This window comes from Astyanax mexicanus, chromosome 4 (genome assembly GCF_023375975.1).
Source record: "Astyanax mexicanus isolate ESR-SI-001 chromosome 4, AstMex3_surface, whole genome shotgun sequence".
Classification (NCBI taxonomy): Eukaryota; Metazoa; Chordata; class Actinopteri; order Characiformes; family Acestrorhamphidae; genus Astyanax; species Astyanax mexicanus.
This window is the reverse complement of record NC_064411.1, coordinates 53,184,883-53,200,136: the sequence shown is the minus strand read 5'-3', so window position 1 is coordinate 53,200,136 and position 15,254 is coordinate 53,184,883. Positions and strand designations below refer to the sequence as shown.

General features: G+C 41.1%; 1 protein-coding gene across 6 annotated transcripts in view; it reads left to right on the top strand.

The window, feature by feature from the left end:
• tnk2b (tyrosine kinase, non-receptor, 2b) overlaps positions 1 to 14,554 on the top strand; it is a 109,383-nt gene extending 94,829 nt beyond the window's left edge. For 5 of the 6 annotated variants that reach the window (XM_022678675.2, XM_022678672.2, XM_022678669.2 and 2 more), the window contains 4 exons: positions 224 to 1,614; positions 3,149 to 3,244; positions 4,696 to 4,823; positions 8,736 to 14,554. In XM_022678675.2, the coding sequence (XP_022534396.2) occupies positions 224 to 1,614; positions 3,149 to 3,244; positions 4,696 to 4,823; positions 8,736 to 8,742 (1,622 nt within the window). In that variant the 3' untranslated portion in view covers positions 8,743 to 14,554. Of the gene's footprint in view, positions 1 to 223; positions 1,615 to 3,148; positions 3,245 to 4,695; positions 4,828 to 8,735 lie in introns of those variants that run through there. The other variant, XM_022678674.2, reaches the window with a different exon arrangement.
• Positions 14,555 to 15,254: the final 700 nt, after the last annotated feature.

Below are 15,254 nucleotides of genomic sequence, written 5' to 3'. Positions count from 1 at the left end.
TATATATTTTTAGTTTGTAGGACAAAGAGTTAGCCTTTTAGAGGACTGTTTTTTGGTCTGGTTTAGCCAAAATGGGCTGCTTGGACATATTAATCAGTGATTGTTTTAATCCAACCATTCCACCTGTAAAGCATGGGGGTGGTAGCATCATTCTGTTGAAGTACTTTGCTGTAATTGTCCAAATACTACTTATGCATTCTGGTTTTTTTTTTGTGTGCTTTAGAGCCAACGTATGACCCAGTTACTGAAGACGACGACCTGACGTCCTCTAGCCTGAAACTGCTCTCGTTGAAGAAAGCCGGCATGAAGGGCCTCAAACTCAAGCCGTCCGCTTGGGTCCTGGCCACCAAGCCCGTTTACGGGCTTCGAACCCCCGGAGGCGGGACTCCTACGGAGGTTTCGCTCATAGACTTTGGGGAGGAATTCCCCTCAGCTACCCCTTCCCCCTCCCCTGTGGTGGAGGCTCATGTTCCTACCCTTGCCAGACTTTCTCTGGATGCTGAGAACCTTCTGGACGGAACTCCTCCACAGAGTCCCTCCCAAACTCTACCTCGCCCACTCCACCCGACGCCAGTGGTGGACTGGGATTCCAGGCCGCTCCCTCCTCCCCCGGCGTACGACGATGTAGCGCAAGACGAAGACGACATCGAAGTCAGCTCGATCAACAGCGCCGATCAACAGGGATCTCCACGGGCAAACTGCACGCCTACGGATGAGGATAAGCCTCAAATCGAGGACAATCTTTTCCTGCCCAGAGAGCAAAGTCGTGCCAGGACTTTCTCCCAATCGGCGGAAATCTTCCAGGAGCTACAGCAGGAGTGCATGAGGCGCCTCAACGTTCCAAACCCTGAAATTTATCGCCAGATAGTCCTCAATACGTCCGAAGACAGACCTCAAATCCCACCTCGCATCCCAATTCCTCCTAGACCTCCAAAGAGCCAAGGTGGGGAATATGCCCGTTGGTCAGGCGAACTTTCACCAACCTCTGGAATTGAAGAGAACAAGGAACGTCCTCCTCAAATCCCCCCAAGAGACCCTTTGTCTCAGCCTGGTTCTCGTACCCCCAGTCCAATGGGACTCCATGTAGGTAGTCACTGCTCTCCAGCCTCAATCTACGGCTCTTCCTACCTCTCCTCCAGTCCCGGGAAGCTCATGCCCACCACGCAAAGCTTCGCCTCGGACCCTAAGTACGCCGCCCCCAAGGTCATACTGGCACAAGGCAAGGACAAAGAAGCGACCAAAGGGCCTTGCATCTTGCCCATAGTACGAGACGGCAAGAAAGTCAGCAACACGCACTACTACCTCCTGCCAGAGAGGCCCACGTACCTCGATCGATACGACAAGTTCCTCAAAGAGTCGGAGACTGCAGAAGAGAGGCGGACCCCCAACACTGCCACGGTCCGGCCCATGGTCCATCAGCCACCGCAGCAGCAGCTGCACCAGCACCAGCAGGGGGAGCTTAAGTCCAACTTCTCGTCCAACAACAACAGCACTCTAACGGGTTCTTTAAGCAGAACACCGGGCATGAAGAACTCCATGAGCCTCCCTAGAGCGACCACCGATGGGTCGGTCACCAGGGTGGAGGGAACCTGCACCCCCGACAGAGTCAAACTGGTGAGTACCGGTGTCTGGTGTAGACTGGTGTAAATTTGATTTGACATGTCTACTTAAATCATGCATAACATTATGATGACCACCTTCTTCGTTTTTTTCTACACCCATATCCATTACAGACTGTAGTCCTGTATCTGTCTTTTTTTCTGCATATTTTATTATAGTTTGTATTTCCCCTGTTCTTCAATTAGTCAAATAAACAACCTTTATTTTGACTCATTGAACCATTTTTTTTACAAAAACAAGGATTAACATGACATGACAAGACAGGAAATCGCTGGTTCGAATTCCGGTTATGCAGCTTGCCATCAGCTGCCGGAGCCCTGAGAGAGCACAATTGGTCTTGCTCTTTCTGGGTGGGTACAGTAGATGGCACTCTTTCCCCTCATCAGTCCTAGGGTGATGAGGATCAGCACAAGGCTGCGTCTGTGAGCTGATGTATCAGAACCGAGTCGCTGCACTTTCCTCCGAGGGCGCTGTGATAATACTTCATAATGCTACATGAGCAGTAGTTGGAAAAGAGGCGGAGTCTGACTTCACATGTATCGGAGGAGGCATGTGCTAGTCTTTATCCTCCTGGTTTTGGGGCATCACCTGTGATCGGGGGAGTCCTAATGTTACAGATTTGCTACAGATTTATTACAGTGTTGATCATCCTCTAGTCCTCTAGCTGTTGATGGATTATTCTCAGTCTAGCAGTAACACTAAGATGTTTAAAAACTCCAGCAGCACTGCTGTTTGCAAATTGATAATAGATGTAGACAAGGAGGTGGTCATAATGTTTTGCCTGATGGGTGTATATGCCTTAGTTTATTGGCCAACACTGAAACAATGTCATGTTTTATAATATGTTTAACATGTTTTAAACCCACTTCCTGAACTCACTGATGATTCGGCTACAGTGAAATTCGTTTTTAAACAGAACTGATGGGTTTTGTTTGATGGCCTGATGTTTTTGATGGTGTGCTGCGTGTGGTTTACCAGTAGAGGGGAGCAAAAAGCAAATAAAGTGTGCATTCAGTGCACTTGCCGTTTAAGTGACTAAAGAGACTCGAACAGAGTCTGTATCAGTTTTTATACAAATGTGGTACATTATTCCAAACTACTAAACTACAGGCTTTCAGTTAACAGCTGTGCTGAACTCATCAAGAGTTAATTACTTGAATTTCTTGTCTCTTAATAAAGTGTTTGAGAGCATCAGTTGTAAAGTAGTGAAGAGGTAGAGTTACAGGCATACAGTAAATAGTGAACGTTTGAGTAATGTTTTAATACGTATTATGGCAAGAAATACATAAAAAAGTCAAGATAAAAATGATGGAACTGGCACTCATCAGGACCACCCCAGGAAAGGAAAAGCAAGTGTTTCCTCTTTTGTACAGGATAAGTTCATCAAAGTTGCCAGACTCAGAAACCGCAAGTTAGCAGCTCCCCAGATTAGATTTTTTGGTTTGTTTAACACTTTTTTAAGTTACTACATGATTTCTTACATGTTCATGTGGATGATATATGTGTGTATGTGTGTGTATGTGTTCAGGTGCAGGAGGCGGTACATGGCGTGACTATTGAAGAATGTCAGACGGCTCTGCAGAACCACAGCTGGAACGTGCAGAAGGCTGTGCACTATCTGAAGGTAGCTACATCATATACGACTTAATCATGCTTCAGTGGATCAGCAGTGCAGTTAAATGGTTAATCTGTTGTTTCTGAAGCCCCCGAGCAGCAGCTGGACAATGGAGGTCCATCAGTGTGCTTCTGTTCTGATCTGCTCCGTCAGCCACAGCTGAGCCACGGAGAGTAAATCCATACAGGAATCAGTATCTATCTATCTATCTATCTATCTATCTATCTATCTATCTATCTATCTATCTATCTATCTATCTATCTATCTACTTAATGACCTACCTACCTAACTACTTAACTACCTACCTATCTACCTATGTAATTGCCTACCTACTCACTTAACTCCCTACCTAACTATCCACCTACTTACTTAACTACCTACTTACTGACCTACCTACCTAACTACTTAATTACCTACCTATCTAACTATGCAATTACCTACCTACCCACTTAACGTCCTACTTAACTATATACCTACTTACTTAACTACCTACTTACTGACCTACCTACCTAACTACTTAATTACCTACCTATGTAATTACCTACCTACCCACTTATCTACCTATTGAACTATCCACCTACTTACTTAACTACCTACTTAATGACCTGCCTACCTAACTACTTAATTACCTACCTATGTAATTACCTACCTACTCACTTAACTTCCTACCTAACTATCCACCTACTTACTTAACTACCTACTTAATGACCTACATACCTAACTACCTAATTACCTACCTATCTAACTATGTAATTGCCTACCTACCCACTTAACTCCCTACCTAACTATCCACCTACTTACTTAACTACCTACCTAATGACCTGCCTACCTAACTACTTAATTACCTGCCTATGTAATTACCTACCTACCCACTTACCTACCTTCCAAACTATCCACCTACTTACTTAACTACCTACTTAATGACCTACCTACTTAATGACCTACCTATCTACCTACCTACCCAATTAACTACCTACATAACCATCTACCTACCTACCTTCTTTCCTACCTACTCAACTAACTTCTTACCGACCTACCTATCTACTTTATTGCCTAACTACCTACTTACCTAACCATCTACCTACTTACTTAAGTACCCACCTATCTACCTACCTCCTTACCTAACTACGTAACCCTCTACCTACTTACTTAATTACCCACCTATCTACGTACCATCCATCCATCCATCCATCCATCCATCCATACATCCATCCATCCATCCATCCATCCATCCATCCATACATCCATCCATCCATACATCCATACATCCATACATCCATCCATCCATACATCCATCCATAATTCTTTAATTCACGATGGCGGTGCCTCTGAGTACAGAGCAGGGTGATCACATGGCGTAGGAGTCGATCTCTGTCTCAGTCTCTTCGCTGTAAATGTGTAAATGTGTTACCATGTCACACTTCTTGCCAGAATTCATCATCATCTCTGTCTCTCTGCAGGTGGAGCAGCTCTTCTGTCTGGGCTTGAAGACGAGGGTGGAGTGTCATAAGATTCTGGAGATGTACGACTGGAACCTGGAGCTGGCCAGCACTCAGCTATTAGACTCTTACGGCTCAGTTAAACAGAGGTAGCAGCTTTTAACCCCTAAAACACTCATTATAACACTAATATTAAAGGAAAATCCAAAGAATATTCAAACATAAAGTGGTAGATTTACTTTATTGTGTTGATTAAATCATCTCGTTAAAGCTTTTCTCATAGAGTCTATTATTTATAGTCATTTATCATCCAACACCTAGATTGGTAAACCTAAAGTTAGTGGTCAACCAGCTTGGACGTATTAGAGATGGTGTTCAGTCAGATGGGTCATGACGCTGGTCATTTAGTTATGTTGTTCACTATTTTCATGATGGCCAATCAGCTTGGTCTTGTTGGTTTTGATGATCATCCAGCCTGGTCATGTAGGTCTTACTACTGATGGCAGTTGGTTACAGTTGGTCATCAGGTGTGTTCTTGTTGGTCATGATGGTCAACCAGCTTGGTCAAGTTGGTTTTGGTCTATAACCAGCTCTGTCTTTTTGGTTGGTACCTACTTAACAACCTACCTACATAACTACCTACCTATCTACCAACCAATCTAACTATCTACCTACCTACCTACCTACCTAAATACCTATATACTTAACTACCTACCTACCTATCTACCTACCTACCTACATCCCTATATTATTAACTGCCTACCTAACTATCTACCTACCAACCTATTGGTCTTGTTGGTTGTGGTCTTCAACTAGTTAGATCTTGTTGGCTGTTGTCTTCAACCAGCTCAGACTTGTTGGTTGTGGTCTTTAACCAGTTTGGTCTTTTTGCTTATGGTCTCAAACCAGCTTGGTCCTTTTGGTTGTGGTTTTCAACCAGCTGCGTCTTGTTGGTTGGTACCTACTTAACTACTACTAATCTACTCACCTACCTAGCTACCTACCTACCTACCTATTGGTTTTGTTGGTTGTGGTCTTCAACCTGTTTGGTCTTGTTGGTTGTGGTCTTCAACCAGCTTGGTGTTCTTGGTTGTGGTCCATAACCAGCTCTGTCTTGTTGGTTGGTACCTACTTAACAACCTCAGTACCTATCTAGCTATCTAACTATCTACCTTCCTACCTGTAACTACCTACACCTACTTAACTACCTTCCTACCTATTTGCCTACCTACTTAACTACCTACCTAATTATCTACCTATCCACCTGCCTATCTACCTACCTACCCATTGGTCTTGTTGATTGTGCTCTTCAACTAGTTCAGTCTTGTTGATTGTGCTCTTCAACTAGTTCAGTCTTGTTGGTTGTGGTCTACAACTAGTTCGGTTTTGTTGATCATGATGGTCAACTAGTTCAGTCTTGTTGGTTGTGGTCTTGGTCCTGGTCATCAACGACCTTGGTCATTTTGTTCATGATGTGGTTAAATAGCTTTGACCAATGAGGTTAGTTGGGTTTCATGGTCAGTAGTAGGAGTAGAGCACAGTTTGAGCAGCTGGTGGTGTTCCACAGTAAATTTGAGTTAAAATTTATGGACATAGTGTAACTTTAATATAACTTTTGATTGCTTTTGAGTGTTAGCTTTTAGCATCACTTATAACTCAACCCCTTACTGGCCTTGTAATTCTGAGAATCCTGTGGCTTCCAAATGAATGCGCCTCCAAATTAATGCATATTATTCACCACAGAAATGACCACTGTATCACCAAACAGAATTACAGCTAATGCTGATGGTGGTCTTGTTTCTTTTCTGATGAATGGGCCATATCATATGCCCATTTCTTGTGATATTAAGCCCTGAAATTTGATTTAGCATTAATGAATTTTAGCGTTCATGCTAAATACCTGCACTGTGGTCCCCTGGAGGTGTCCTGATTCACCATCTGCTGGAGCCTCTTCTGCACAGTGCTGACTCCCAGACAGGACCTGTCCACCCCCCCAAAAAAAGGAGTTCAATTGTTTTTTTTTCGAAGTCAGCATATTCCATTTTATTACCGCCAGTAAAAAAAATGCAAGACTTGCATTTTAGGAGGCATTTCACTGACCCCCTCCAGCTCCCCCCGTCTCCTCCAGCTCCCCCCCTGCTACACCCCACCCCAGCCACCCCTCTACATCTTTTTTTACCTTCAGTTACTAAAAGAAAATTTAGCTTTGTCCAATTTATTCCCAGCGTATCTCTCGTATTCTGCCCCATGCGCCGGCCTCGGTATGTCTGACCTCATAATTAATTATAAAACAACATATAAAACACATGCTGAGTCAATTTAGATATATTTGCATCTTCGTAGAAACCCAGAAACAAGAGAAGTAATAAAACATAAACCTTCAAGGAAACAAACTGAAAATATGATTGTGTAAATGATAAACTCCCTAAACTCAGGAGGTAAAACCATAGAAACAACATCCATCCAAACACTGTAGCACAACTATTTTAAACATGTCACCGTAGCAGTGACGTAGCATCACCATAGCAACCACCATGGACACCTTAGCCACCAGTTAGTGACACCTTAGCAACCTTCTAGCAAGGCGCACTTAGCAAAACCCAAAAGCTACTAACTCCACAGGTGCAACACCTAAGGGTAGCAACCCCTTAGAAACCCCATATCAACCACCATGGATACCAAAGCAACACCATAGGAACCGCCACAGATACCATAGCAAAACCTTAGCAATTGCTTAGAAGCACCATACTATAGTAACACCTTAACAACCACCTAGAAACACTATATCAACCACTACATATACCATAGCAACACCATAGGAACCACCACAGATACCATAGCAAAACCTTTGCAACCACTTAGAAACACCATTGCAACCACGACAGATACCATGCCAAAACCTTAGTAACCACTTAGCATTTACTTAGCAACACCATAGGAACCACCACAGATACGATAACAAAACCTTAGCAACTGCTTAGAAACACCATAGCAACCACCACAGATACCATAGCAATGCAATAGGAACCACCACAGATACCATAGCAAAACCTTTGCAACCACTCAGAAACACCATAGCAACCACCATGGATACTATGACAAAACCTTAGTAACCACTTAGTATTTACTTAGCAACACCATAGGAACCACCACAGATATGATAATACAACTTTAGCAACCACCTAGGACCACTTTAGCAACCACCTATTAACCACTTAGCAATACTATAGCAACCACCACAGATACCCTAACAATACCTTAGAACCCACTTAACATTTACTTAGCAACACCATAACAACCACCACAGATACCATGACAAAACCTTAGCAACCACTTAGCAACACCATAGCAGCCACCTATTATCAACTTAGCTACACCATAGCAACCGCCATAGATACCATAACACCTTACTAACCACTTAGCATTTACTTAGGTACACTATAGCAACCACCACAGATACCATAACAAAACCTAAGCCACTGCTTAGAAACACCATAGTAACCACCACAGATACCATACCAAAAGCCCTTAAAACACTATAGAATCCACTGCTGATACCTTAGCAACCACCTATTAACCACTTAGCAACACCATATTAGCCACCACAGATACCATAACAACACCTTAGTAACCACTTAGCATTTACTTAGAAACACCATATCAACCACCATGGATACCATAGCAACACCCTAGCAACCCATGTAGAAACACCATAGCAACCACTGCAGATACCATAACAAAACCCCTTAAAACACCATGGAATCCACTGCTGATACCTTAGCAACCACTTATTAACCACTTAGCACCACCATATCAGCCACCACAGATACCATAGCAACACCTTAACAACTCACCTAGGAACACCATAGCAACCACCGCAGATAACATAACAAAACCCCTTAAAACACCATAGAATCCACCGCAGATACCTTAGCAACCACCTAGCAACTGTCCACTTTGCACTTTTTCTAGTTATGTATGTAAACTCACTGCTGTCAACATATAATAGTTGTTGTAATATTTAATGATTGTGATTAAAAAATATATATTTATTTTTACAGGCGATGAGAGAAAACGTGAGGATGTCCTCGTCCTTCAATCCTCAGAGACTGATGATCATTCTGACTGAAGTTTGATCTCCGACCTGAGAAACACGGGAGATCAGAAGTTCCTCTTCCAGCCTGATGACGGAGTTCCCTCACACTGCACTACTGAGTTCAGATTCGTTCGTGTTTTTTTATTGGTCGGTGGAAAGAGGTGGAAACCAAGGTGCTGCTGGTCCATTCGAGTTGACCCTGCTACGTTTGACTGTTGTATTTGTTGTGTTTTTGTTTTTAAATGTTATAAAGAGCTTTATTATTTGATAAATAAATGAGACGATCGGACGGAGAACTCTGAGACGATGTAGAAGTGTGTATATATTCTCAGTTCGCTGATCGTAGAGTTTATACAGTCGTACAGACGTGGGTCTGGTTCAGTGTTCGTGTTCGGTGTTGCTCGCGTGCAACAAGGAAAGTTTGAGGTATGTAAATTAAGTATATATTATTTTTTAGTTTTTTTTGTTTCCTTTTTTTTGAGACTTTAGAGCTGTTTTCTATGTTTCTTTGTTTCTTCTGGTGACAAATTCCTGGAGAGCCACCTAAAGTCCTACAGGCTACACTACAAAATGTAAATCTTGTAAGTTAAATACTCCTAAAACTAGTTTTAAAATCTGAAATTTCTAATTTTTGACCTATTTGTTCCTTGTTTTAAGTGATTTAATCTGCTAAATGTGTCTTATTTCATTGGCAGATATGTTTGTTTTAAGCATTATTTCTTGAAACAAACTAGAAACTATTATTAAAGAGTGTCAAAATGTTCAGGAAACCATTTTTAGAAATGTTAGAAACAAAATCTGGCAGCTTTTAAGATAATGTCCATGTTCTAAAGGACAATTGAAGCTCCGTCACCCATTACTTACTGGGGTGTTCAGATATATCATTTTCTTACTATAAAATAACTTAAAACAAGTACAAATAAGTTAGAAACAAGTAATTATTATTATAATATTATTTAAACTAGTATTAAATATATAGACTACAATTAGGAGGACTTCACTTGCTAAAATATCATTTGTATTTAAAGGTGAGCTGCATTTCTCAGCTGATAAAATTATTAATTAATTAATTGAGGAACTTTAGATTAAAACCTTCAGGATTTTTATTTTTCTAAAAATGTTCCTCAAAGCACATCCAGGGTTCCTCCACAGTTCCAAAGTGAAGGACTCTTTATTTACAGCCAAGAAATGCAGCCGACATTCAGACCGATTCTGTGGACGCAGCTGATGTATCCTTCCTTACCTTCCTTGCCGTGTCCAAATCTGGTGGATTTGTGAGGCTGACCTTCATCTACGTTTCACATAAAACTGACCAATGGGCGCTCAGGATCTTTTTATGGACTTACTTTATTGTATAACCGTGGAATGACTTGAGTCCTTGTATCTATTGGTCAGGACACATGAATTCACAAATTACAGATGACCAACGGAAGATTTTTGTAATATTCTCCTAAACATCTTAAAAGAAACATTGATAAAAATGTGACGCATCAATATGTTTAACAACCCTTTCACTTTAACCTTCTGGGTTTGCTGAAGGGTTATTAAAGAAAGTAAAATTGATATTTTTGGCTGTTTATAGATATGCACCCTTTAAATTGGGCTTGGGGGTTTAAACCACAAGGAAGGTGGACCTCCAGGAATTTGGTTAGAGGCGTAGGCTGCTCAAAATCCCTCCGGTATGAGTGTAAACCTTTCCCCCACTCTAATAAAAAACTGCTGAGTCCGCCATCGACAGCACTGCCGATGTTCAGAGCGCTTCTTTGGACGCAGCTGATGTATCCTTCCTTACCTTCTTTGCCGTGTCCAAATCTGGTGGATTTGTGCAGCCAACGATCGTCCGCATTTCATGCCAAACTGACCAATGGGCACTTGGGATATTAATACTTCTGGTGTATCTATTGATCAGTACACATGAATTAAAAAATTACAGATTGACCAACAGAAGATTTTTGGAGTATCCTCCTAAATATCGTAAAAGAAACATCGATAAAAATGGAAAATCGAATTTAACGCGTCAACTTGTTCAGCAAACACCAAAAGGATAAAGCTAAAAGGTGGTTAAAGAAAGTAAAAATGATATATTTGGCTATTTATGGATATGCACCCTTTAAATTGGGCTTGCGGATTTAAACCACAAGGAAGGTGGACCTCCAGGAATTTGGTTAGAGGCGTAGGCTGCTCAAATCCCTCCGGTATGAGTTTTTTACTCTGAAAAAAACTGCTGAGTCCGCCATCGGCAGCACTGCACAGCACTGCCGATTGCCTTTTCTCTGAGCTTATTGGAGCAGAGAGATCATCACATCGTTAAGCCACAGTACTCAGCGGACATCCGCACTCAACAAGTCACTCTGTGAAGGAGAAACCCTTCAATCTTTAGCTCAGAACGCACTTTGTCCTGTTTCTATTGGGCTTCCAGCCACGGATCTTTTAAAAGCACAAGAGCAGGTGAAGAACTTGCTAAAAACTTGTCTTTTAACCTGGATTAAAACCTGCAAGCACAATAACGAAGTCCACGGTCAACTCCATAGTCAGCACAAATCAATAGCCTTAATCTTTGTCTTTGTGAATTGTGGACAATGTAGTCCAGAATCCAAGAAAAGCTTCAAGAGCACAATGGGTGCTGTAATAACATGGTAGTCAGTGATTCAGTCAGTGTTTCAGTCAGTGGTATAGATTGTTATATTCTGTAGAGCATTCGATATATTAGTTGATAGGCTAGATAGAGCTTCAGTTGGTCTCCTGGTCTCCTCAGACTGCCTAAAATGCCTAATTGACCTCTTATAAAAGTAAAGAGTAAAGATAAAAATAGAAAAGAAACCCAATTGGCCTATCCATGGTCTTCCTGGTGTTCATGAATGCATTGCTGTACTTTTTGGTTCACAACTACTTTCTATTTGTGAGGTTGGACAAGCTTTACCGAACCATAAATAATCGTAAATCATAGATGATTCCATTACAATCCTAATAATCGTAATTTAAGCAAAATTTTAAGTTACTTTTAACAGTGTACATTGTAGAAGGCTGTTCCAAATTTAAAGGACTCTTTACATACAGTCAAAGAAATGCAGCCAACGTTCAGAATGATACTGTGGACGCAGCTGATGTATCCTTCCTTGCCTTCCTTGCCTTGTCCGTCTGGTGCATTTGTGCAGCTGACATTCGTAAATGGCTATACTTGTAATAGCTGCAGATATAATGCAGACTCTGATTTAACATAGTTTTTGGAAGAGGTCTGCTTTAGCATTCCCATCGTTTATCTACATTTTGTGTCAAATATTTTGTGAGCAAACCAGACGCTTAAAACAAGTGTAGCAATAGCAAAAGCAGAATAAGCTGTTTGACCTTGGCAGAGATGATTTTGGCTATTAATTGGTACCAGTGTCTCATCTCCAAACTAAAGGCCAAGTTCCATATAACAGGGGATGTCAGAGACCCAAGTCCCAAAAAGATAAAACCCCAAGAACATTGTCAAACACCAAACGTGTCAATGGCAGAATAAGCTGTTTAGCTTTGGCAGAGAAGATTTGACAGATTTTTCATTGGCACAACCTCAGCTCTCAGCTCATCCAACAAATGCATGTTCTTTAAAAAGGTTCTTCATTTAAAAGAGAAATTAACATGCGTTCCAACAATATAAGATTTATTGCAGAGAAGCATCAAGGTTACAACAAAGAAATACCAAATCTACCAAACACACATTTCCTTACATGTTGTGCAATGTTTATATTAGTATTAGTATAATATTATATAACATCACTCTGATTTCACATGTATCATATTTTACGGACTATAAGAGCAACGCATTATAAGACGCACTGTTAGTGAATGTCTATTTTCAGGTCTATTTTCATACATAAGGCACATCGGATTATAAGGTGCATTTTAAGTGACAATAAAAAGTGTTTATTTTGATGAGATTTGGGTAGATTTCCAATATTTTAGTGTGGTTAGCAGCAGCGCTAGCTGCGGTTAGCGCTACTAAATGCCACCTGACAGCGCTAGGCCGAGAAACCCTGAGTGTTCCGGTAAGCAAGAGCACAATCAGCTACAGTCCGATATACTCGCGTCAGAGCGGGGAAAGAAGTAGCGCTTAGAACAGTTAGCAGCTAATGCTAATACTGCTCCAGCCTTGGTGCTGGAGAAACTTCACTGAAAACTCGCATTTATAACTCTGTACTTCAGCGGAGTGGCTTTACTGCTCCTTAATACCTGTCTGGTAAAATTAATACATTATAAGGTGCACTAATTATAATGCAAAAAATACGGTAAGCTGTTAGGTTAAATCTTACTTTGCTATAGAAGCCATTGCATGCTGGTCCAAGTAGCTTCCGTCGCCAAACAGCTAGCTTGTCATTAGCTTGTAAGCTCATTAGCTTGTTAGCTCATTAGCTTGTTAGCTCGTTTTACCCTTCAAACCCCAAACCCATGGCTCGTTAGTAGGCAGTGTTTTTTAGCCATTTAAGCTATTTTTATTAGGCTAAATCTTACTTCGCCATCATTCTGTGATGCTTGTCCAACCTAGCAACTGTTGCTAGAGACAAATGTGTTGGTGGGCGGAGCCTGGATTGGGTCAGGTATATATCTGGGGGTCAACTTAGCCAGCTAATCAGCACAGTTAATTATTTTAAAAAATGAAAATGTTAAAATTAATCAGTCAATTAATCAATCAATCTCATGATTGACTATGTGAAATTAGGGACCACACTTAGCTATAGAAGCCATTGCATGCTGGTCCAAGTAGCTTCCGTCGCCAAATAGCTAGCTCATTAGCTTGTTACCTCATTAGCTTGTTAGCTTATTAGCTTGTTAGCTTATTAGCTTATTAGCTTGTTAGCCCTTTAGCTCATTAGCTTGTTTAACTCTTCAGACCCCAAACCAGTGGCCCGTTAGTCTGCAGTGTATTTTAGCTATTTAAGCTATTTTTTTATTAGGTTAAACCTTAGTTTGCCATCATTCTGTGATGCTTGTCCAACCTAGCAACTGTTGCTAGAGAAGAATGTGTTGGTGGGCGGAGCCTGGATTGGGTCAGGTATATATCTGGGGGTCAGATTAGGCAGCCAATCAGCACAATTATCAATCCATCATATGACTGACTAGTGTATTAGGGACCACACTTAGATATAGAAGCCATTGCATGCTGGTCCAAGTAGCTCCCGTTGCCAAACAGCTAGCTTGTCATTAGCCTGTTAGCTTATTAGCTTGTTAGCTCATTTAACCCTTCAAACCCCAAACCAGTGGCCTGTTAGTCTGCAGTGTAGCTCTGTAATGCTGTGTATGAGTGTATGTACAGTGTTGTTAGTCAGTGTTTGTGTCTAAAACACTCCTCAAAGCAGACCTGGCCTCGTCCCAATCCCCTGGCAGCCGCTAGCGTAGCCTCCAGAGGGTGCATCCTGTACTGTACACTGCCTTACCACGATAACGATGCTTCCAGCTCCGGCGACGAGTGCGTGACCGTCATCAGGCCGTGCAGTCGAGCGTGAAAACGTCTTCTAGTCTTACCTTTTTCTCTGCGTTTGATACGTTTAGCTGTAGCCGAGACTGAAATGACCTTGTGGTGTTAGCCAATCGCAGCCTGTGTGTCGTATTTTCCCTTTTTGCATCCAGTTCAGTCCAGTATGTTTTAATTTTTGTTTTTTTCCCCCTACAGTGGCTGTTATTGTGTTTATTGTGGTTATTATAACCTCGATGTTCAAATTCAGAGGCGTGATGATGCATAGAATTTATACATTATATTATATAAATGTATTTTTTATTAAAAATAACTATTTTTTATATTTTCTATGATCTCGTCTTCTTGCTTTCTTTCAATGCCTGCATGGTTACAGCAGAAACATGCTGTTTTTTTTTCCACAGACATGGCAACTCCTACATAGTAAATTAATATTTAAGTGATCCAGTCTATGAAGAAACACTGTATAAGGAATCATGTAGTAACTTAAAAGTGTTAAGCAAACCAAAATATTTTAAAATACTCTTATCTGAGGTGCTGATAACTTGTAGTTTCTGAGGCTGGTAACTCTGATGAACTTTTCCTGTACAACAAAGGGAACTCTTACTCTTCCTTTCCTGGGGTTAAGACCTGATGAGTGCCAGTTCCATCATTATAAGGTTTTTAATGGTCTTTGCAGTCATTGCCCTTGAGGATCCCTTGATTTTTTTCTTAGTCATTTCTTAGTCTCTTCACTACTTTACTTTAACTGATGCTCTCAAACACTTTATTAAGAGACAAGAAATTCAAGTAATTAACTCTTGAGGAGTTCAGCACAGCTGTTAACTGAAAGCCTGAATTCCAGGTGACTCTACCTCATAAAACTGACTGAGAAAATCCAGCCAAGATGTGCAAAACTGATATGTCTATCTAATATGTCTAATATATAAAGCATAATAAAATAATATGTTTTTCTTGATAGTTTGGATGACTTTTAAATATATATATATTATAGTTTGAACATTTTAAAATAATGAACAAAACTGCAAAAAA